The 22,992-nt window shown below is 45.5% G+C and overlaps 1 protein-coding gene across 5 annotated transcripts in view; it reads left to right on the plus strand.

The window, feature by feature from the left end:
* The window catches only part of COBL (cordon-bleu WH2 repeat protein), a 261,854-nt gene that overhangs the window by 175,835 nt on the left and 63,027 nt on the right, over nucleotides 1-22,992 (plus strand). For all 5 annotated transcript variants that reach the window (XM_059170611.1, XM_059170614.1, XM_059170613.1 and 2 more), the window contains one exon: nucleotides 20,367-20,538. In XM_059170611.1, coding sequence (XP_059026594.1) covers nucleotides 20,367-20,538 — 172 coding nt within the window. The remainder of the gene's footprint in view (nucleotides 1-20,366; nucleotides 20,539-22,992) is intronic.

Genomic DNA, 22,992 nt, shown 5'->3' on the forward strand with positions numbered 1-22,992 from the left:
TGTCCGGGACCGGCCTGTAGGTTTCTCGGTGTGTACAGTGTGTGTGGTGTCTGTCTGAGCCCCTGGCTTTTGTGCAGGGGTCCTCTGTGTGGGCGCCACATCAGTGCAGAAGGATGCAGAGGAAAGCAGTCCCTACACATGACCTAGACAAGGGAGTGTCACAGCCTGTGGTCAAACACTGTGCTCAGGGAGGCAACATGGGCAAACTCCCTAAAAGATCGGGTGAGCACAAGTGGCTGTGCAACTTACACCCCCCCCCAGGGGCCACGCCCCCCCCCAGGATTAACAGGAGTTCAGTGAGCATGAGGGGCTGCTTGCTTGTCTTGATGGCCTTGGGAGATAATTTCATATTTATAGGTAATTTTTAGAGCTTATTAATGGCCCATATGTTAGAAATTTGCTGGAGTTCTTGCTTTCAACTTTTCTTTAGGGACAAAACAAAAACAAACACAAAACCAAACACACACACACCGAAAAAACACAAAAACAAAACAAAATAAAACAAAAAAACAACTAATCACGGAACTTTCAGGAGAGCAGTTCAAATCCCATTGGTGACAAATTGGAATAGAAATGCTTATTTAGGGGTGCCTAGCTAGCTCAGTAGAGCATGCGGCTCTTATCTCAGTGTTGTAGGTTTGAGCCCCACATTAGGTGTAGAGATTACTTAAAACTAAAATTAAAAAGAAAAGAAATTCTCTTTTAAATACACACACACATGCACACACTTAAATTTTTAGGGGAACTTTAGGTTCACAGCAAAATTGCATAGAAGCTGCTGGCAGTTCCCTAATGCCCTGCTGGGACCCATGCATAGCCTCCCCTGTAATCAGCATCCCCACCAGTGATACTTTTGTTATAACTGATAAACCCACACTGAAACATTATCAGCTGGAGTCTGTAGTTTCAATTATGTTTCACTCTGGGTGTTCCGTATTCTATGAGTTTGGACAAATGTATGCTGACGTCTGTCCTTTGCTATAGTATCATACAGAGTATTTTCACTCTCCTCAAAATCCTCTGGGCTCTGCCAATTCATATCTCCTTCCCCCACATCCCCTGGCATTTGCTGACATTTTCACTGTCTTATTTTCCCTTTTCTAGAACATCATAGTTGGAATCATACAGTGCGTAGCCTTTTTGAACTGACTCTTTTCATCATTAATATGCATTTAAGTTTCTTTCTCATGGCTTGGTAGCTCATTTCTTTTTAGCACTAAATAAGATTCCATTGTCTGGATGGACCAAGTTTATTTACCCATTCTCTGACTTCAGGACATCTTGGTTGCCTCTAAGTTTTGGCTGTTACGAATAAAGCTGCTATAAACCTCCTTGTGCAGGTTTTCAACTCCTTTGGGTAAAAATCAAGGAGTGTGATTGCTGGATCACAGGGTAAGAGTATGTTTGGTTTTATAAGAAACCCCCAAACTGCCTTCCAGAGCATTTGCACCATTTTGCATTCCCACCAGCAAAGGATGAGAGTTCCTGTGGCTCCACATCCTTGCCAGCATATTGTGTTGTCCGTTTTCCAGATTTGGGCCATTCTAATAGGCATGATGAAGTGGTAACTCATTATTTTAATTTGCATGTCCCTGACGACATACTGTACAGAGTGTCTTTTCACATGCTTATTTGCCATCTGTATGTGATCTTTGGTGAGGTGTCTGTTAAAGTCTTTTATTTTTTTTTTTTAAGATTTTATATATTTATTTGACAGACAGAGATCACAAGCAGGCAGAGAGCAGGGAAAGCAGGCTCCCCGCTGAACAGAGAGCCCAGTGTGGGGCTCAATCCGAGGATCACCAATCCCTTGGGATAATGACCCAAGCTGAAGGCAGAGGCTTTAACCTACTGAACCACTGAGGCGCCCCCTGTTAAAGTCAGTTTTAATCAGTTTGTTTGTTTTCTGATTGTTGAGTTTTATGGGTTCTTTATGCATTTTGAATAATAGTCCTTTCTCAGATGTGTCTTCTGCAAATATGTTTTCCAACTTATGGCTTCTCATTCTCTTGACTGTCTTTTTCAGAACAGAAAGTTTTACTTATAGGAAGTCCCCCTCATCAATTATGTCTTGCATGGGTTGTGCCTTTGGTGTCTTAAAAGTCATCACCAAACCCAAGGTCATGTAGATTTTCTCCTATGTAACCGTCTAGGAGTCCTATAGTTTTGCATTTTATATTTCTGGTCTATGATCTGTTTGGGTTAATTTTTGTGAAGGGCATAAGGTCTATGTTAGATTCATTTTTTTTACACGTGGATATCCATTTGTTCCAGCACCATTTGTCAGAAAGACTTTGTGTTCCTCATTGTATGGCTTTGCTCCTTCATCAAAGATCAGGACATCGAAGACTATTATATTTGTGAAATTTCTTGCAGAAGATTCTCCTGAAACCCACCCTATGGCATTAATGTTGTTGTTGTTTCTCTTTTATACTTTTTCAGTCATTATTTAAACTGTGTCCAAGCCCATGCAATTGTGTGTGTGAGATGTTATTTGGGGAAAATGGGAATGGATGCCCACCTGAAAATCTCTGCAGAATTCAGGCTAATCCTGCTGAGTCTGATCAAAATGGACCTGCTCAGCTCTGTATCCCTGTGGATAAATGTGAACAGAGTAATAGAAATAAATTACATTATGTAGACAGGGTCTTCCTTTAATCTCACCATTCAGAAACACACTCATTATACTCATTTCATTTGCTGTTTGTGAAAAGTTGTTGGGGGTTCTTCTTGTCTTGGCCGGTACTGTGTTAGGTACCAAGCACACAGATGGATAAGCTTTATTCCTGGTTTTGAGGAGTCCCTAGCCTAAGAAGAAACCTTCCACATATTACCATGAAGCCGAAGTGTGTACAGTGTCTCAAAGTATGCAAGAGGTGGATATTTGTTTATTTAATTTATTTATTTTTATGAGATGGGACATTGTACATGGGTCTTGAAGGGTGGATAGGAGTTTGCTAGACATAGGACAGGATGGCTTAGGTAAAGGGGGTGTTGTGTGGCAGCATTGGAGGCCAAGGTGTAAGAGGCCCATAGGTAAGATGACACAGGAGTGAGAACCAGGGCCCCACCGAGGAGCTAGGTGGCTGCTACAGACATCATTTAGGTTTGATCCTACTTATTTTCTTATTTGACCAACACCAAAGAAAAGCCAAGCTCCTTTTCAAGGCCAGTAATGCCATGCAGAGGCTCAGCCACACTGACCTCAAGCCATTCTTCTCTTGCAGCATTTAAACTGCCACCTGCTTCCCACCTTCTTCTTGCTCTCTGTCTGGAAAGTTCTCCCCATTCTTTTGCATTCATTCAAAGCAAATGTCCACCTCCTCAGAGAGACCTTTCTTGGCCCTGTTGTTCATTCTGCTCAGGGTAGCTCTCTGTTCCCAGCGCCACAGAATCATCTCTCCATATGTCTCTATCTTAAATAAAGTACGTCAAGTACGTCACTCCCTAAAATGTTCCAGCTCTTCATTTCACTTTTCATCAGCAGGACACAAGCTCTGCAAGTAGGATGAAGGAGTCTTTTTTGAGCTCCGCCCCCTTCGTGGAGAACAGTGTCTGGCCCTGGAGGTGTTCAGTAAGATTGTGAGTCAGTACAGGAATGAGCAGACCTGATGGCCCCATGAAGACTGGGTCCAAGAAGGAAGAAACAGGCAAAACAGATGAAAGGATCTACGTTGAGCAGGACATGCTAAGAACCCTGAGTGAGGGCAGAGGTGGCCAAGAGGGGAGGGAGGCCTGGTTTTGAGAGACTTTCAGAGAAAGCACCAAACTGTTCTAGGAATAGTGTGAGAAAGGAAGTGAGCGAGAGGACGGTGTCTGCAGCACCTGGGGCGTACCCAACCTGAAAGAATATTCGAAAAAGCACAGGTTGGATGGGTCCACATTTGAGACATCTCCAGGAAACCCGCGTGCGGAAGCTGGTTGGCAGTTGTCCCTGGAGCAGGGTGTTGGGGCCACATGGACAGTGTGAGAACTACCCCATGTAGGAAATAGTCGGGAATACGGGAGTGGGTAAGAAAGAAAAAGAGTGGAGGAGTCCAGGAGGAGCATCGTGAGAAGGAAGGAGACTCTGCAGAGAATAACATAGTTCGGGCCACAGAAGGCTCTGCGCCTTTGCTCTGAAGACATAATGTAGGTTCTGGCTCAGGGAGGGCTGAGCTGAGGAAGAAGAAACAGGAAGAGCAAGAAGAAACAGGACTGTGGATTGCCGGCAGGGAGTCTGTTCTCCTGGACGAGGGGGGGGGGGGCCTTAATTGCTCTGTTTGTGAAGGAGATTCCCCTGCTGCATTGTGTCCTGTGTTCTCTGGGCTTCTCTCTAAATCTTACAGCCCTCGTCTTCTGTTACATCTGTGGGTGCTGGAGTGGGGGGACCCCTGTCCTACTTCTCTGCCAGGTTCTAGTGCTCTGCTGAGAACACAGGCACAAGCCAAGATCCGTGGGTTGGACCCCGGGAAGTGGCAACTTTCCTACCCACGTGAGTGTGAAATTTTAAAAGAAACATTTTTTTCTTTCCATTACTTTGAAACTCAAGAACATGATGAACCTGCAGGTAGCTATCCATGCATCTCTTTCTAGCTAGTGCAATTTGAGCAGAAAAATCAACGCTTCATAAATATTCATGGTGATGGAGCCTTTGGTACACACTGGGGAATAGGAAGGGAAAGCAGACTTGAGCATTTCACTTTAAAGCCTCTCTTTAAAAACCAACAGCACGTAAAGCACATGTTTTCAGGCATTTTGTTCTAAGTGAGGTAGAAAGGAAGTACTCACGCAACACTTTTGTTTCTTCTCATAACTTTCCATGAAGCATGCCGGCTGTTTTTCTTTCTGGATTGCCAAAGACAGGGAGGAGGAAAACCATTTTCCCTGGCAGCTTGCCGGTTCCCACCTGTGAGGAGGGCTAGCACTTCAGTGGAGGGAAGATAAACAACCAAAGGGGGTCGCATGGATGACCCCAGGCACCAGAGTTTGGCTAGAATCTGTTCATCCTCTCTCAGAAGCCTAAAGATAAAGCAGAATTCCAAAACATTTGAGGGACACTGGAATTGCAGGAGGCAGAAATATGGGGAACTTTTATGTATCTTGGGGCACCCAGGTGGCTCCATTGCTTGAATGTCCGAATCTTGATCTCAACTCAAATCTTGATCTCAGGGTTGTGAGTTCAAGCCCCAAGTTGGGCTACACCCTAGGAAAAAAATTCCCACATCTTGGGTGTAAGTCTATGATGTGTGGTTTGGAAGTTCCTGGAAAAAAAAAAATTTTTTTTTTTAAAGTAATTTAGGAGGAAAGTGGCTGCATATCAGCTGAATTTGAATTTTCCGCATCTGTTTACCCAGATGACGCCCAGCTGGGGCACTGCTTACATTAAGGGTGCTGTTTGCTCACACAAGATCCATATGATTTTATTTACAGTGACCAAAATAAAATGGTGGTGTATACCGCTGGACAGAAGGATGAACTTCTGAGGGGAAGACTGTACGGGGAAATCTAAGCTTCAGAGTCCTTGCATTTTCTGTTCCATTTCACTGGTGACCAGGGTGGACTGTATTCTTTATGGTGGGATTTGTGAACACTACAAGGGGCAGAGGGCCTCCAAATGCTTCCTGGAAGGTCAGAATGCAATGCCACCGTGTCCTTGAACCCCTCCCCAAATTCCCAGAAGGAAATGGAGCATTAGTAGGAACACCGGAGCGCTGGAGAGGGAAGGAGGGAGCCGGTATGTATGCTTCAGCCCCTGGAGGGCAGACAGGCTAGCGGGGTGAAGCTGGGGGCTGTCCTGAGTGATGCTGGAAGGGAAACATTCTTGGGAAAATCAAAGTCACATAAATAAGTCCACTGTCAGGAACTAGCAAACACAGAGATGTGCCCAATGGGGCAAGCCCAGGCCAGGCTCTGGGGCCTCCCTCGTGCTCTTTGCCCTAGTGCCGCTGGCTTGGAATTCTGCTTCTTTCTTTACTCCTCCCTCCGCTTCCTTCCCTGAAGGCACTGCTCTGCAGCCAACATCATCATGGCCTGTCTGGGTCCTTGCACAATCTCTGCACATGCCCAGAAGACCACAGCTGGGCCAGCCCTGCTGTCCCCGGGCTGGACTTCTGGTCACGTGATGCTGCAAGCTGGGGCTGCCGTAAGTGCCAACCCTGGTCCTCAGTGACGTGCAAGTCTGCCCACACCCTGTCACCCACCGGGGTTGGAGCTTCCCCTCTCCTCGGAGCTCACTCCCCTCCCCTCAGGCAACCTGCTTTCTGTCTGCTGCATCTGCTGGGGGCCTAAGAAGGGTGCCCCTGGCATCAGAGGGGCTGGTCTTCCAGCTTCTCACCTTTGCATGGCCTCCCTCTTCCCTGAGAATTTTCCAGCCTATATGCCTTACCTCTCTCCCACACGCCTCCTCCCCTGGGTTTCTCCAGCAGCATTTATGAATGCACTCATCATTCCTTCAGTCAGTAAGTCAATATGTCCAAAGCACCCACTTTGTGCCACACACCGTAGCAGGTGTGGAGAAAGCGCAAGTAATAACAGTCTCTTCTGGAGATTCTATTCTAGAGCAGGAGACCATCAACCAGTGCACAGAAATGTAAGAGTAATGCATCTGAAAGAGTAATGTGTCTGGAAGAGAAAGCGGGTGAGTGGGGGTGGGTGACAGACGGCAGGCAGCTTTCAGGGCTGGTCAGCAGGCTCCAGGGACAAGGGTAGAGAATGCACATCGGGGAGAGGGCAGCCTGGGGACAGACAGGGACAACCTGGGAGCAGAGAATAGGGGACTCCGAAGTGGGGGGTCAGGTGACACCAGCACAATCAGGAGTCTGGCATTTCCCTCTTTTGCAGTTAAAATGTATTTGACATATAACATAGTATAAATTTCAGGTGTACGTTGCTTTGGGGCATTTATGTACCCTAATGATTGTCATTATAGCAAAAGTATTTGTATCGCATCACATAATCATCGTTCCTTTTTTTAGTGCTGGGAACAATAAGCATCTGGTCTCTTAGCGCAGATACAATGCTTATGATACAGCATGGGGCTCTGTATTCACCGTACTGTGCATTAGATCTCCCAGATTTACTTACCACTGAGGCCAGGTTCAGCCCACATCATCTTTTTGTCCCCTACCTCCCAGGCCTGATGACCATCACTTTACTTTTTCTTACAAGTTTGGCATTTTTAGATTCCACAGCATACCGTATTTGTCTACCTCTGACTTACCTCACATACAGTAATGTCCTCAAGATTAATTAGTTTATGATGAACCCTTGAACAACGCGGGTTTGAACCACCGTGGATTTTTTTTTTTCCAATAAATACACTATCGTAAATGTGTTTTCTCTCCCTGGGGATTTTCTTAGTGACATGCTCTTTCCTCTAGCTTACTTTATTGTAAGAACACAGTGTATGATGCACATAACATTCAAAATAAGTGGCCACCGAATGTTTATGTAACTGGCAAGGCTTCCTGTCAACTATGGGTTATTGGTAGTTAAGTTATGGGGAGTCAGAAGTCACATGCAGATTTCCAACACTGCACGGGTCAGAGGGCCTAAGTCCCACCGTATTCAAGGGTCAACTGTACTTTTTTTTAACCCACTATTTAGCGTATTATATTATGTTGTTGCAAATGGCATCCAAATGATCAACAGACACTTAAAAAGATGCTCCACATCCCTTGGCATCAGGGAAATACAAATCAAACCCACCACCTCATACCAGTGAGAATGGATAAAATTAACAACGCAGGACACAACAGGTGTTTGTGAAGATGCGGAGGAAGGGGAGCCCTTGTGCAGTGTTGGGGGGAATGCACACTGGCGTAGCCACTCTGGAGAATAGTATGCAGAGTCCTCAGAAAATTAGAAAGACAATCACTGTATGCTCCAGCAATCCCACTTGTGAGTCTCTATGTGCAACCAGGGAAAACAGGATCGTGGACCCCACAGGGATGCCTGCGCCCGCCCCCACCATGTGTGTTGCAGCATAACGTGTAGTGATGGAGGCATTTCTCCTGGAGTTGGAAAGTGCTTGCTGACCCTGAACAGAGCTGTGGTCGGTTCTGCCGCCATGTGGGAGGGGTGTGGGGTGCAAGCAGGGGGTAGTCTAGGGACAGCTGCAGTTGTCAGGTGACAGATGATGAGTGCTGGCAGTGGCATTGGAGAAGGACCACACATGGGAAGGGGGTGGGGTACTCCAGACCGAGTATCTCCCTGGACAACCCAGCAAGTGGAGCTGCCCTTTACCTGGGGCAGAGGAGACTGGTGGAGGGGCAAGTCAGGGGAAGAAAACCAAGCACACTTGGATTTTGACACAGGAAGATGCCTGTGTGCAGGTGCCTTTGTCAGTGAGCACTGAGGAGCCCAGGAGGGCAGCCCACCTTGACTGCAAGTCTGAGAATCTCTGCACGAAGCTGGCATTAAAGCCTGTGTAGCTGGAAGAAATCATCTTGAAGATATGCGGTGGTGAAGGGATGTGGTCTGTGGAGCAGCCCTGAATGCCCGGAGCAAAGGCTCCCTCAGTCCACACTGTCCGTGTGCTGTCCCATTTGACCCCGGTCGCTGCCCCCACTGGGACTGCCACCTGCCCGCCCCATGAGGCTCCTCCACCCACTGTGTGGGGGCTGTGCTCCTTGGGGGCAGCTCCCACTTACGCTTCCTTCCCAGTGGATGTTCTCTGTCCTTATCTCACCCAAGCTCTGTGACATCTGTCCATCCTGGTCACTTCCTGCTCCAGCTCTGCCTTCCAGAGCCTTCCATTTTATACCTGCTCCACGAAAGGTAGACTGTCTAAGGGGTATATATGATTTTACTCCTTTCTGTTTCTTGACATTCTCCTTGGGTAACTTCATCCATGCTTGGCTTCATGCCATCTCTATGCAAGTTTCTCTGTTGAACACCTCCAGCCTGTTCTCTCCCTAGATAGCACCAAAAGTCCCTTTCCATTTGTCCAAAGCTGAGAGCTTCGCCTTCCATGTAAACCTGCTTCTCCACAGCTGTTCCCCCGTGGCAAGGAGCAACTCCATCATCTGCCCAGGGACCTCAGGCAGAAATCTGATCATTGCCCACAGCCCTTCCAATAAAACCAACCCCAAGGTCCTGTCTGTCTTGCTCACCTCTTACTCTCAGTGGCGAATGTAGTGTCTGACACATTAACAGCATTCGCAAAGTCATCAGATGAGTGTGCCTGTCCAAAAATATATATATATGTATTGCTTTAAACACATGGATGCTTCCGGTAACAACACTCATTCAGTGAACATTTAGTAAGCATCCCAAATATTCAGAGTTTTTAAAAAATATTTTATTTATTTATTTGACATAGAGTGCATAAGCAGAGGGAGAGGGAGGCTCCCCACTGAGCAAGGACCCTGATGTGAGATTCAATCCCAGAACCCTGGGATCATGACCTGAGCCGAAGGCAGATGCTTCACCGACTGAGCCACCCAGGCGTCCCAAGCATCCTAAATAGTTCTAAGGACAGTTCCAGGTACTAAGGACATAGCAGTGAATCAAAGCTGAGGTGCTTTTCTAGGCTATTCTGGTTCATAATCTTTGTGCTGCTCATCTTAAAAGTACCAGGGGACTTGAAAGAAAATTATATGTGAATAATCATTCTGTTAAAGAGAAAGAGGTTATTAAAGTATAGGTTTAAGTTTTAATCCGGAGAACCTCATTATACTAAAGAATTGATGTCCTCGTGTCCCTAAATGATGAGAACACAGTAAATACCTACCTCGAATGGTAAAAGACATGTCTCTTTAAGTATGAATCCCCTTTTCTAGAAATTATTTAAGCAGTTCAGAGAGGAGGCTGTCTAGATTTCATCACTCTAGTCTTAGACTAGACTCTCTAGTCTTAGACTCAACCCTGACCCTCTGCAGGACACATCGGGTCTACTGTTCAGTGGAGATGAGATCAGGTGCCCGTGGGGACAGACAGGCAGGCAGGGTGCCCTCCAGCAGCCCGCCCCAGGCATGAGTGGGTCCCCTGGGATCTGGATTCTGAGGAGTGAGATTTCCAACAGATCAGATCCTCCAAGGGAGAAGCGCCTCAGTTAGTGCAGGAAACATGAGTCACCCCTCATTCTGGTGGACTATTACTGGGTTTTGCTGTATGGTGATGGAGGTACCCGCAGATTTATGAAACAAACCTCACTTGCGTTGGTAGCTTATTTAAACGTGTGGAGAAAATGTAGAACACAGACCAAAATTGAATCCAAGTTGATTTAAAGTAAAAATATAAAAAATTCAACCAGGAAAGTAGTTGAAGCAATAGGGATCTTTTAATCTGGAAGCAAGAATCTCCTTTCTTGGGATGACACAGGGTTAGAATCCACCCCCTACCCTCCCCTAAAAAAGGTGGAAAAACCTGACAGATTGAATCAGATAAATTTTTACACTCTAAAAGAGTAAAGTACAGAAAATTAGAAGTCCATGATGAACTAGGGACAATATTCACATGTGTAAGTTAGGGGAGATCACTAAAAAAAGGCTAAGACCACAGACATGAGGGAGAAGGAATAAAACTTGGCCCGTGTGAACAAATGGTTCTTTCTCTCTTTCACCCAGATAAACAGCTATCATTAAAAATCGCTGATCCTTATAGTCAAAGAACACAGATTTTTCTAAAGGGATCAGGACACTTTCCACCAATTCTTGCTGAATGGGAACAAAGAGGCCATTGGTAAGAGTTTAAGTGGATGCAACCTTGCTGGGGACCTATTGGGCTGTGCGTATCACGTGTTTATTTCATTGTGTTTTATTGTGGTAAGAGCTCTTCACAAGTGATGTACGCTTATTATTAGTGTTTCGGTGCATAGTATGTTATGTTTCTGCACACACCAGGTGCACAGCACAACCCTAGAACTTCTTCACCTGGCTTGATGGAGAGTTCAGGCCCACTGAGTGGTAGGTTCCATCCCAGACCTGGCCTCTGGCACTCAACACCTTGAACTTCATTTCCATGAGTTTGCCTGCTTTAGATGCCTCCTGTAAGTGCAATTATGCACTTACCTGACTTGTTTCCATTTGCATAACGTCCTGTAAGCCCATCCCTGTTGCCACACCCTAAAGAAGCCCCTTCCTTTTTAAGGCTGAGTACTCTCCCCTTGTACGAATATCCCATAATTGCTTTACCTATCCCACTGTCAGTGGACACTTACGGTTTTTCCATGTCTTGGCTTGTGACTAGCTCTGCCATGAACACGCAAGGGTGGGTATCTCTTCTAGATTCTAATTTCAGTTCACTTAAAAATCATATTGCTAGTGCACCAGGGAGCTTATGGAGTCGGATCATAATGAAATAAACAAAGTGGAAAAAGATAGCCAGGTGAGGCTGTTCACTGCGATGTAATTTGAAAGAGCAACGGCTCAAAGACAACAAAGCAAAAAATCAAGTGCCAAACCTAGAGGACAGACAAACGAAGGTGGTCCCCACAGGGTAGACCCTTCCCGTCTTCAGGACATCAGGGACATCTACATCCAGCAGTGAACAGTGCCCCATAGGTGACAAAAGCCTCTCTCATCAAGAGAGTGTGCTCTCATTCTTACCAATATTTACACAGCTAGATACATAGAAAGAAAGCCTGAGGAGATGCATGTCACGCTTTAATAGAAGTTATCTCTTATGGACAGAGTTAAGGAAGATGTCACTTAGCACTAGATACGCCCCTCTATTATTCGAAATGTTTTCAAGTGAAGATACATGACTTTCATTTGGATCAACATAAAAACAGTAAGGTATTTTCATTTCAAATGAGAGAGAGAGATGAGAGGTGGGGCCAGAGCTGTGTTGGACTTGTGGGCCCTGGTTGAAAAATATTATTTATAAACTCCTTCCACAGCATGCCACATTTATATATAATGTCTCCTTCAGTCTTTCTTATATTCAGCACACATTTATTAATTCCTAAAGTGCAGGAGCATGAGGCTAGGGATTGTGGAAATTGAGACCAATAAGACAGACCCTTTCCTGTTCAGAACTTGGAGATCATGGGGGAGCCAAGATGGTAGCAGCCAGCTGGACTAGGGAGAGGAGACCACAAGGACGGTGCTCCTGGCAAGGCACTGCTCATACATTGGAGCCAACTATTGCTGGAGAATAGAAGAGAGGCCATTAACACCCACCCAGGGAATTTTAGGGGGCTTCCTGAAGACTGAGGAAGATTTCAACAGTGTCAGAAGACTGACAGAAGCATTGGACAAGGAAGGGCATTCTGGGAAGGGCAGGAAGCAGAGACTGAGGACAGCACTGCCATGGAACGTGGCATCAAGTACCCAAGTGTTTGGATGGATGAGTGAATGGAAGGATGGATGAGTGGACGGTTGGATGGATGGATGGATGGATGGGTGATGGATGGATGGATGGATGGATAGGTGGGTGCATGGAGGAATGAATGGGGGGGATGGGTGGGTGGATGGATAGATAGATGGAAGGAAGAAGGAATGAATGAACAGATAAATGGCTGGAAGGTACTCGCTGCGCTAATTTTATTTCCTAACATAGACCCTCAGATCTACTCATGTCTCTGTCCTTTAGCCAAACATTTAAAACCTAGAGGGATATGTCCATTTCCAAAAAAAAAAAAAAAAATTAATGTGAATGTCCTATTCATATAGATAAAAACTGTAAAGGAGGGGTGCCTGGGTGGCTCAGTGGGTTAAAGCCTCTGCCTTCAGCTCAGGTCATGATTCCAGGGTCCTGGGATCGAGCCCCGCATAGGGCTCTCTGCTCAGCAGAGAGCCTGCTTCCCTTCCTTTCTCTCTGCCTGCCTCTGTGCCTACTTGTGATCTCTGTCTGTCAAATAAATAAATAAAATACTTTAAAAAAAAAACTGTAAAGGACCGTGGGAAACACATGTGAGCATGTGTGCGTGCAGACACATACATGCATGTTCTCACACATGTGTGTGCATGCACATATGGACACACAGGTACAGACACTTGTACACACCCATACGCATGTGCACACACATACAGAGGCATGAACTGCTTTTTCTTGCATCCCCAACAAAGTGCCATGCCCTGAGCAAGCTGCAGGAGAGCAGGTGGCAGCAGGGGGCTCTGTGTCTTAAGGGGAGAAGCTGACCCATTCTCTTTAAAGCATAATTTCCCCTCCCCTTAAACATTTTCTGACTTCCAGTCTGGCTTTACACGTAACCATCACAATGAGATGATGAGACCAAAGGAGCCACAGTGGATGGATGCTTCCTAAACAGACGAGGCCCTGAAGGACCCAGGTTCTGTGGTTGGGGAAAGCTTCCTGCCACCTTGCTCAGACAGGTGGCAGGTCAGAACAGGCCAGACCCACCTAGAAGGGCCACTACGTGTCCTGGTTCTAAGGGGATAATGACAGGCACAAGCTCCCTAGAGTGGGCAGACCTGGATTTCACATGTTCCTTGAAACATGTACAGAAGATGTGCTTCAGGTCTAAGAAATGTTTTTCTAAAGCAACTCCCCCCAGCACGAATTGCTTTCTCATCTACCCTGTAGGTAGCTAGGCTTCCATATGGGACAATGAGAACTCCATGGGTGCTACTTGTGTATGGAGTCCTAGGGACAGACATTTTCATTCCAAACTGCAGGAGTTATTTCTTCCAAGGAGAGCTTGGACTCAAAGGTTGAGTACCAACTTTGTCCACACATTAGCTGCATGGCCTTGGGCAAGTTATCTGCTGTAAGCAGCAAAGCTTCAATTTCTTTCTTAACCAAAAAGACATAGGAAAGTTAGCTCTTTGGAGGTAGTTGTATGGGAATAGAGTTGGCAGCCCAGTAAATATTGACTAAATCTTTGCTGCTAATGTAAATATTATTTCCTTGAAGTCTGTAAGTACATCTACTAGAAAACTTCTGTTTAAACATGTTAAACTAAGAAAAGCTCCAGGAAAAAAAAAAAAAAAAGTTTGCCCATTAGGTCTCATCTCGATTACTAGTCTCAGAATCACCATTAATTGATGAATTGATCTTAACCACAAAGGAAGAAATCCGGGTATCAGAGCCAAAGCTCTATGCCTTTCAACATTCTTATCAGTGACGGGGGGGGGGGGGGGAGTAGAGGCAGGGTTTGAGAGCATAGGTGCTAGCGTAAGTGTCCCACCCCTTACCCAGAAGTGCCTCATGAAGGGCACAGCAAAACAGGGTTTCCTGAGAGCCCAGCACTAGGGCCCAAGACTGAAAAATGGACCAAAGCAACATACAGATACTACCAGAAAAGTGGAAAGATTCGCTCTCCGTTTATTTGAATGAGTGCTGATGAGTTCATTACAAGCTCAGGATGAGTTAAACACATGACAAGCATTCTTAAAATGCGGAAAGCAATTTAGAACTGGTGTGTCCCTCCAATCTTACATGTTCCTTACCTCAGAAGTTACAGTAAAGGGACTTATGGAAAACTAAAAAGACAAGAAGCAATGCACGAAAGGATAAAACTCGAAGGGTGTGCCAAGAAGTCTAATTTTTACTGGCCAAAACCGAACAATCTTAATGGAGTTAACTGAATTAATTCTGGCTCATGGATCCCATGGCTTACCAGACAGCATTTTAGAAATATATAGGGAACATATTTCCATTTCTTTGTGTCTTCCTCAATTTCTTTCATGAGTACTTTATACTTTTCTGAGGACAGATTCCTTGCCTCTTTGGTTAGGTTTATTCCTAGGTATCTTATAGTTTTGGGTGCAATTATAAATGGGATTGACTCCTTAATTTCTCTTTATTCTGTCTTATTGTTGGTGTAAAGAAATGCAACTGATTTCTGTGCATTGATTTTATATCCTGACACTTTACTGAATTCCTGTACAAGTTCTAGCTGATTTGGAGTAGAATCTTTGGTGTTTTCCACATAAAGTCTCATATCATCTACAAAGAGTCTGCACTTCTTCTTTGCCGATTTGGATGCCTTTAATTTCTTTTTGTTGTCTGATTGTTGAGGCTAGGAATTCTAGTACTATGTTGAATAGCAGTGGTGATAATGGACATCCCTATCATGTTCCTGACCTTAGCAGAAAAGCTCTCTGTTTTTCCCCATTGAGAATGATATTCACTGTGGGTTTTTCATAGATGGCTTTGATGATACTGAGGTATGTACCCTTTATCCCTAAAGCAATCTACATATTTAATGCAATCCCTATCAAAATCCCATCCATTTTTTTCAAAGAAATGGAACAAATAATCCTAAAATTTATATGGAACCAGAAAAGACCTCAAATAGCCAGAGGAATTTGAAAAAGAAAGCCAAAGTTGGTGGCATCACAATTCCAGTCTTCAAGCTGTCATCATCAAGACAGTATGGTACTGGCACAAAAACAGACACATAGATCAATGGAACAGAATAGAAAGCCCAGAAATAGACTCTAAACTCTATGGTCAACTAATTTCAACAAAGCTGGAAAGAATGTCCAATGGAAAAAACACAGTCTCTTCAAAAAATGGTGTTGGGAAAATTGGACAGCCACATGCAGAAAAATGAAACTGGACCATTTCCTTACACCACACACAAAAATAAACTCAAAATGAATGAAGGACCTCAGTGTGAGAAAGGAATCCCTCAAAATTCTTGAGGAGAACACAGGCAGCAACCTCTTCAACCTCAGCCATAGCAACTTCTTCCTAGGAACATTACCAAAGGCAAGGGAAGCAAAGGCAAAAATGAACTATTGACAGTTCATCGAGATCAAAAGCTTTTGTGCAGCAAAGGAAACAGTTAACAAAACCAAAAGACAACTGACAGAATGGGAGAAGGTATTCTCAAATAACATATCAGATAAAGTGCTAGTATTCAAAATCTATAAAGAACTTATCAAACTCAACACCCAAAGAACAAATAATCCAATCAAGAAATGGGCAGAGGACATGAACAGACATTTCTGCAAAGAAGACAACCAGATGGCCAACAGACATGAAAAAGTGCTCCACATCACTCAGCATCAGGGAAACACATATCAAAACCACAATGAGATACCACCTCACACCAGTCAGAATGGCTAAAATTAATAAGTCAGGGAATGACAGATGCTGGCAAGGATGCGGAGAAAGGGGAACCCTCCTACACTGTTGGTGGGAATGCAAGCTGGTGCAGCCACTCTGGAAAACAGTATGGAGGTTCCTCAAAAAGTTGAAAATAGAGCTACCCTACAACCCACCGATTGCACTACTGGGTATTTACCCTAAAGATACAAATGTAGTGATCCGGAGGGGCATGTGCACCCCAATGTTTATAGCAGCAATGTCCACAATAGCCAAACTATAGAAAGAACCTAGATGTCCATCAACAGATGAATGGATAAAGAGGACATGATATATATACAATGGAATACTATGCAGCCATCAAGAGAAATGAAATCTTGCCATTTGCGATGATGTGGATGGAACTAGAGGGTATTATGCTTAGCGAAATAAGTCAATCAGAGAAAGACAATTATCATATGATCTCCCTGATACGAGGAAGTTGAGAGGCAGCATGGGAAGTTTGGGGGGTAGGAAAGAACTAAATGAAACAAGATAGGATCGGGAGGGAGACAAACCATAAGAGACTCTTTTTTTTTTTTTTTCAGCGTAACAGTATTCATCGTTTTTGCACCACACCCAGTGCTCCATGCAATACGTGCCCTCCCCAATACCCACCACCTGTTTCCTCCAACATCCCACCCCCCACCCCTTCAAAACCCTCGGGTTGTTTTTCAGGGTCCATAGTCTCTCATGGTTCACCTCTCCTTCCAATTTCCCTCAGCTCTCTTCTCCTCTCCATCTCCCCATGTCCTCCGTGTTACTTGTTATGCTACACAAATAAGTGAAACCATATGATAATTGACTCTCTCTGCTTGACGTATTTCACTCAGCATAATCTCTTCTAGTCCCAGCCAAAAGTTGAGTACAAAAGCTACAAAAGTTGAGTATTCATTCTTTCTGATAGAGGCATAATACTCCATAGTGTATATGGACCACATCTTCCTTATCCATTCGTCTGTCGAAGGGCATCTTGGCTCTTTCCACATTTGGGCGACCGTGGCCATTGCTGCTATAAACATTGGGGTACAGATGGCCCTTCTTTTCACGACATCTGTATCTTTGGGGTAAATACCCAGTAGTGCAATTGCAGGGTCATAGGGAAGCTCTATTTTTAATTTCTTGAGGAATCTCCACACTGTTCTCCAAAGTGGCTGCACCAACTTGCATTCCCCCCAACAGTGTAAGAGGGTTCCCCTTTCTCCACATCCTCTCCAACACATGTTGTTTCTTGTCTTGCTAATTTTGGCCATTCTAACTGGTGTAAGGTGGTATCTCAATGTCAAACCATAAGAGACTCTTAATCTCACAAAACAAACTTAGAGTTGATGGGGGAAGGGGAGTATGGAGAGGGTGGTTGGGTTATGAACACTAGGGAAGGTATGTGTTATGGTGAGTGCTGTGAAGTGTAAACCTGGCAATTCACAGACCTGTACCCCAGGGGCTAATAATACATTATATGTTAATTAAAAATTTAAAAATTAAAAAATATATATATAGGGAAATCGGCTGATAAAATGAGTAAGTCTCTCTGTCTCCTTTTGAAGCCCCACTAAAATGAATGCAAAGCATTAACCCACGACACCAAAGAGAAGGCAAGAAGGAGCAGTAAGGGGTCAGTAGACACCGGGAACTAAGCTGCATGGACTGTGCCAAATTCCCAGCAAATCAGAAGAGGCTGAGGGTTGACCTCTGGCTTGAGAGACCCAGCAGCAGGGAGCAGAGCCTGGTGAGGTGGGGACCGTGGGGTCCCTGTTCCTGTGCACACCCACGGGCAGAAGGAGCAGAGGACAGTGGATATGTATACATGAAAGAGTAAGACCCCCGACCCACTGGCTACATGCAGCTAGAGGTGTGCTAGACCCCACAAGAGAAAGATCTGAGAGGCTGCCTCTAGGACCTGAGTCACATGGAGAGTGCTGTGCACTGGGAGAAGAGAAAAGCAAATGCTGCCTACTGGACTGCCACTCTGCAACATCAGCTCCCTCCTCCTGGCAGGAGGCTGGAAAATCCCCCTGCATGCAAGAGAATCCAGTGAGTTAACTGGATTTCTGCCCAGGCACCTGCAGGGAAACCCATTGGCATGTCAAAGAGACTCTGTCCCCAGAAATGCACAATTATAAGCAATCAGCCAAGGGTCATCAGAAACTGAAGAAAGGCCCTAATGTGACAGACAGAAGCTAAGACAGAGAGAGGAAGACGGGAAAGTGTAGGAAACAACAAAGCATAAAAACAAACAAACAAAAAAGAACATCTTCAAAAAAATATAAAAATGGCCTCCGAGAGAAAAGAGAAGATACTATATCCAGAAAGGAAGATATGGTACTTTTTAAAAAGTACATAACAGGAAGGAGCTCTTGGAAATTAAAAATATAGTCATGGAGTTTTAAAAATTCAAAAAGTTGGACAGTGAGGGGAAGGAAATTTCCAAGAAAGAGGAATTTTTTTTAATTAGGCAATAATATTCAAGAAAATTTTTAAAAATTGATTTCAAGCCCTCATTGTTCAATAATCAGAACCCAGGGAGAGACAGAGAAAACAGGGAAAAAGAAATCTGAAAGGAATGATGCTAGAACATTCCGCAGATTTAAAGGATTTCTAGATTGCAGGCTTCCACAAATGCCCCAGACCATGGGTGGAGAGCACTTCAGCCCAGGGCATGCTGTCAGACATTTCAGGGTGCCAGGGGCAAGGGAGGGTCCTCAAAGCTGGTAGATGAGAAGCAGACCACATGGAGAAGACAGAGCCAGCGTCTATGACCAGCTGGTCAGCCTCACAGAATGGAAACAGTCTTCAGTTTTCAAGGTCTCCTAGATTCACCTTATGTACATCTTACCTCAAAAAGCTGACACACACTGAACCCCACTATAAGAAGGAAGTCAATTTTTCAGAAGGCCTGGGATCCAGGAAACAAGGAGAAAAACAGCTGAATCAAGGAAAAGCCATTTCCAGGAAACCCAGGAAAAAAGTTGGAAAACAAATCACTTACCAAGTTCAGAGAAATCAAAATGATCCAGAAGGAAAATGTCAACATAGACATGAGATGTCTCAGCTTCCTCCTGAAGAGTTCTGTTGTATGGGATTATATCTATCCCAATTGTGTATGTAAAATGAGATTGTGTTAATTTAACGCAGTGCCATAATTTTTGGAAAGACTGAGGAATAACTGTGTGTGTGTGTGTGTGTGTGTGTGTGTGTGTGTGTGTGTGTGTGTCTCAGCTAAACCTCCTATTCTGGAATAGAAGGCCAGTTTCTAACACAGGGAAATCAGGAAATAGCAGAATAAGCTTATTATTTTTAAAAAACAGAGTAAACATCAAGAGACTGCCTTCAGCTGAGGCCATGATCCCAGGGGTCCTGGGATGGAGTCCTGCATCTGGCTGCTTGCTCAGCAGGGAGCCTGCTTCTCCCTCTGCCTGTTCCTCCCCCTGCTTGTGCTCATTCATGCTCTCAAATAAATAAAATCTTAAAAAAAAAAAAAAAAATGGAAAAGGAAAGACCAGAAAAATGTATGCCAACTGTTAGTGGTTAGAATCCGAGTGTTAACAAAGTAACTTTTTTTCTTTCTCTTGCTTATATGAATTTTAAATATAAATTTATTTTGCAATTAGCATGTATTATTTAAAAGGAGACCCTCTACACATGCACATGCACACACAGGAAATGCCAGGCCCAAGGGATGAGAATGTCCTAATGTGGAGGGGAGGAGACTGCAGTATATGTAGCCTTTCAGAGCTGTAAATTCGTCACTGGCACGAGTCTTCGGTGGGAGCTTGATGTCCTGTAGGCTGATGCCGTGAGCCACAGGCTGGCAGACTTCACTGTAATTCCGGCCCATGGGTGGCCCGTCTGTGGACAGGGACTAGTCCTGGCTGCTTGAGAACATGCAGGGGCAGGGGAGCAAGCAGGATTCTGGGCACAGGGAGCCCTGAGTGGGCCCCTTCTGCTCTCCCCCGGCGTGGACGCATGTCATGCTGGCCCTGGGCCATGTGTCCAGAAGGAACAGTTCTCTTTTGCATTTAATGAAGAGCAAAGGTCCCCTTTATTGTATTTATGCCTAGGGGAAGTTACTAAGTCCCTTGACAGGATTTCAGGCAATGTGGGGCAGAGCCCCCGCCTTGCTGGTGGCTCCGAGGGGTCTTAGGATGTCTGTGAGCCTCCTTGGGCCACCTCGGGGCCACTCCTTGGCCCCACGGCAAGCTGTCACACCAGGGCATCTGCTACCTGCCCTGGGACCCCAGAAGGAACCCAGCAATCTGCCAACGCTCCTTGGAGCACCAGGTCCCACAGGCCAGCTTCTCTGAGATGAGCACCCCACATGCACCCCACTCCCTGACAGAGCCGCCCTGACCTTGACTGTCGCCTCTCTCTGTGCTTCCCAGATGTCTCTAGGGTCCCAGGTTGATCTGCAGAGAAAGAAGAGGCGGGCACCAGCCCCTCCGACGCCACAGCCCCTGACACCGCAGCCCCCAACGCAGCAGCCCCCAACGCCGCCGAGCCCCCTGGTGCCCCCTCGCACACAGGACAGGGAGGAGAACAGGAAGAGCGCCACGGGTGAGTGCCCTGCGCTGCCGTCTGCACGCCTCTGAGCTTTGCCTTGCGTGGAATCCCCAGCACTGCTCTTAACTCTCGCAGTCACGCCCACCACAGCAGCATTAACTCAGAAGATACTTATGCCAAGGAAAGAAAGTCTGGAAAGAAGCACCTGAAAGTCCATTTAGTATCTTGCAGGCATATTTTCCAGGCATCGTGCAGGCACAGAGGTGGGGGGCAGGTGGAAGGGGTGGAGGATGGCAGAGGATGCTGGGAGGAGACGAGCGGTACCAGATGCGTGCGTGTGTACCTGTGTGTGTCTCCTGGATGGAAGGATGAATGTCCTTAGGATGATGTCTGTGTGGGCTGTATCGAAAGCCCTCTAGTCCCCAGGAGGTTTCTAGATCAGCTGACAGTCATTCCCTAATTTCTTGACCACCCAGTTTGAAATCGACCTCCACTTTTCTATATGGAGAAGACATCCCAATATTTTGGGGAACAACAAACATAAAAGAAAGAGGATAGAACCATCCTGTCTGTGACCACAGAGACCCATGAGATCATTAAATGCCACCTCCTTGTGTTCAGGTGGCGGAGAGAGAAGTAGCAGTGTCTCTAGATCCACGAGCTAGGAATGGTTCCTTTAGTTTTAAAACTAGTCAGTATCTGTTGTTCCGTTGATGTAGGAACAGAAGTGGCTCTTGGGGACCGGGGTTTCCCGTGATGACAGAAGCATCAGCTCATTATAGAGGCCGTGCCTGATGCCACTTACCCCATAGGGCACCCTCATGTTATGCCCTTGGGCCCCTTGCTGTGACCCCCAAAAGGAAGATTCCCAAGGATAAGTGCTTACATCATCAGTGTCTGAAACTCTAATACAAGCTGCTTGGCTGTGTGTCAGCCTTTTGTCCCCAAGTCAACACTTCCCCATTCATGTCTCAGCATTTCACCGCCAGGGGAGCGATCATCCTAAGGAACAATAGTGTATGTTTCACGTCCGTTCATCCTCTTTGCCAGAGGAGAACACTACCAGACGGACAGAACCCAGGATCAGCAGCTCCTCCAAATAAGCCAAGTCATCTCCTTTCCATGACAAGACCCTGGTTCTCCCTCCCCAGCTCTCGCCCGCTCCTGTGGAAGACAGCTGACAGCCTTCAGATTTACGGTTCCTGCTGCCAACTCTAAGACGTGTCCACTTTAGGTGGTAGTGTTCAGCCCTATGAGTCGTGCCAGCATCCAGGCCAGGCAGCCCATTCCAGACCAAGGGAGGGCCTTCCCGTCAGCTGGGAAGGAGTGGATGCCACCTCGTGTCCCCATGCTTGGAGGGCCTGGCCGAGGTGCAGGTGTTCAGGGGAGGGAGTGAGTATTTGGAAACCGAAATCCACACGGACAAGTCCTAAGTCGCTAAGTAGCCCGTTACAGGGAGGAGGGATGGACAGTGGTGATTCACTACTCGTCTCTCGTGTCCATCAACTTTGGTTTGTGAAGATTGAGAAGGAAGCCAGGAGCTCCCCTCCAGCTGACAGTGACCTTGAATACTTGGTGATGTCAGGAGGATGGTAGAAGTCTTGGTAACAATTTAAGGGAGACTTCTATCCCCATCAGCAACTCCCATGAAATAACAGTATGCTAGCAATACCGCAGGGGAATTTTTCACCAAAGTCTAGGCTTCACATTAACAGACACACATGTAACAAGTTTTCCTGTCCACACACCCCACACAAATGAACATCTTTTCATTCAGATACCTAGATACAAGAGGGCAAAAATGTTGGAACTTTCAATGAAATAGTATTGATTGTGTTCCTGGGCAAACAAAAACTAAGCCTTCTGGTAGAGAGAAGCTTTTCCCGTACTACACTCTTCTTCCCACATGCCTCGCCCTTGAGTGTATCTTCCGCAGACCAGCTGGTCATGCTTGTCCTGAGAGCTTGTGGCTTCTTTGCACTTGAGGTGACAAATGATGTCTAACCATGGGGACATCACTATTCTCCCACATCTAGAGAACTGTAATCAAGAGAAGGAGGAAGTGGATAAAGAAATTGTATTTCTTAATATTTCTTTATTAATAATCCAATGGCGGGCATGAAGCACAGAATAAAGTGTTTTTAAAAGAAATCCTAAGAAGTGTGACTTATGGTTCAAGTGATTTACATGCCTTCCTTCTATTAAGTCATTGGCCTTCAAAAATCTTCTTAACAGAAGAAAGTCATTTTTATAAAAGGGCAAGTGGATTCCCCAGATGTCAACAGCGCAAAGAAGGGGCTGCCCCAGGGGCTCCAGAGGTCAGATGGAGCAGAAGTGCCACCCCTAACTCTTTGTCCAAGTCAGGACCTTCTTCAAAACGAAGTTTGAAAATTATCACCCTAAACAGTGGGACAGATTGCTGATATAAAATTGAGCTTAACGAGGTAAGCTGATTCAGGGGCTATTTAATCCACAGTAGTTCACAGATATAAAAATAACAAGAGGAAG

The sequence above is a fragment of the Mustela lutreola genome, chromosome 4, assembly GCF_030435805.1.
Source record: "Mustela lutreola isolate mMusLut2 chromosome 4, mMusLut2.pri, whole genome shotgun sequence".
Taxonomy (NCBI): Eukaryota; Metazoa; Chordata; class Mammalia; order Carnivora; family Mustelidae; genus Mustela; species Mustela lutreola.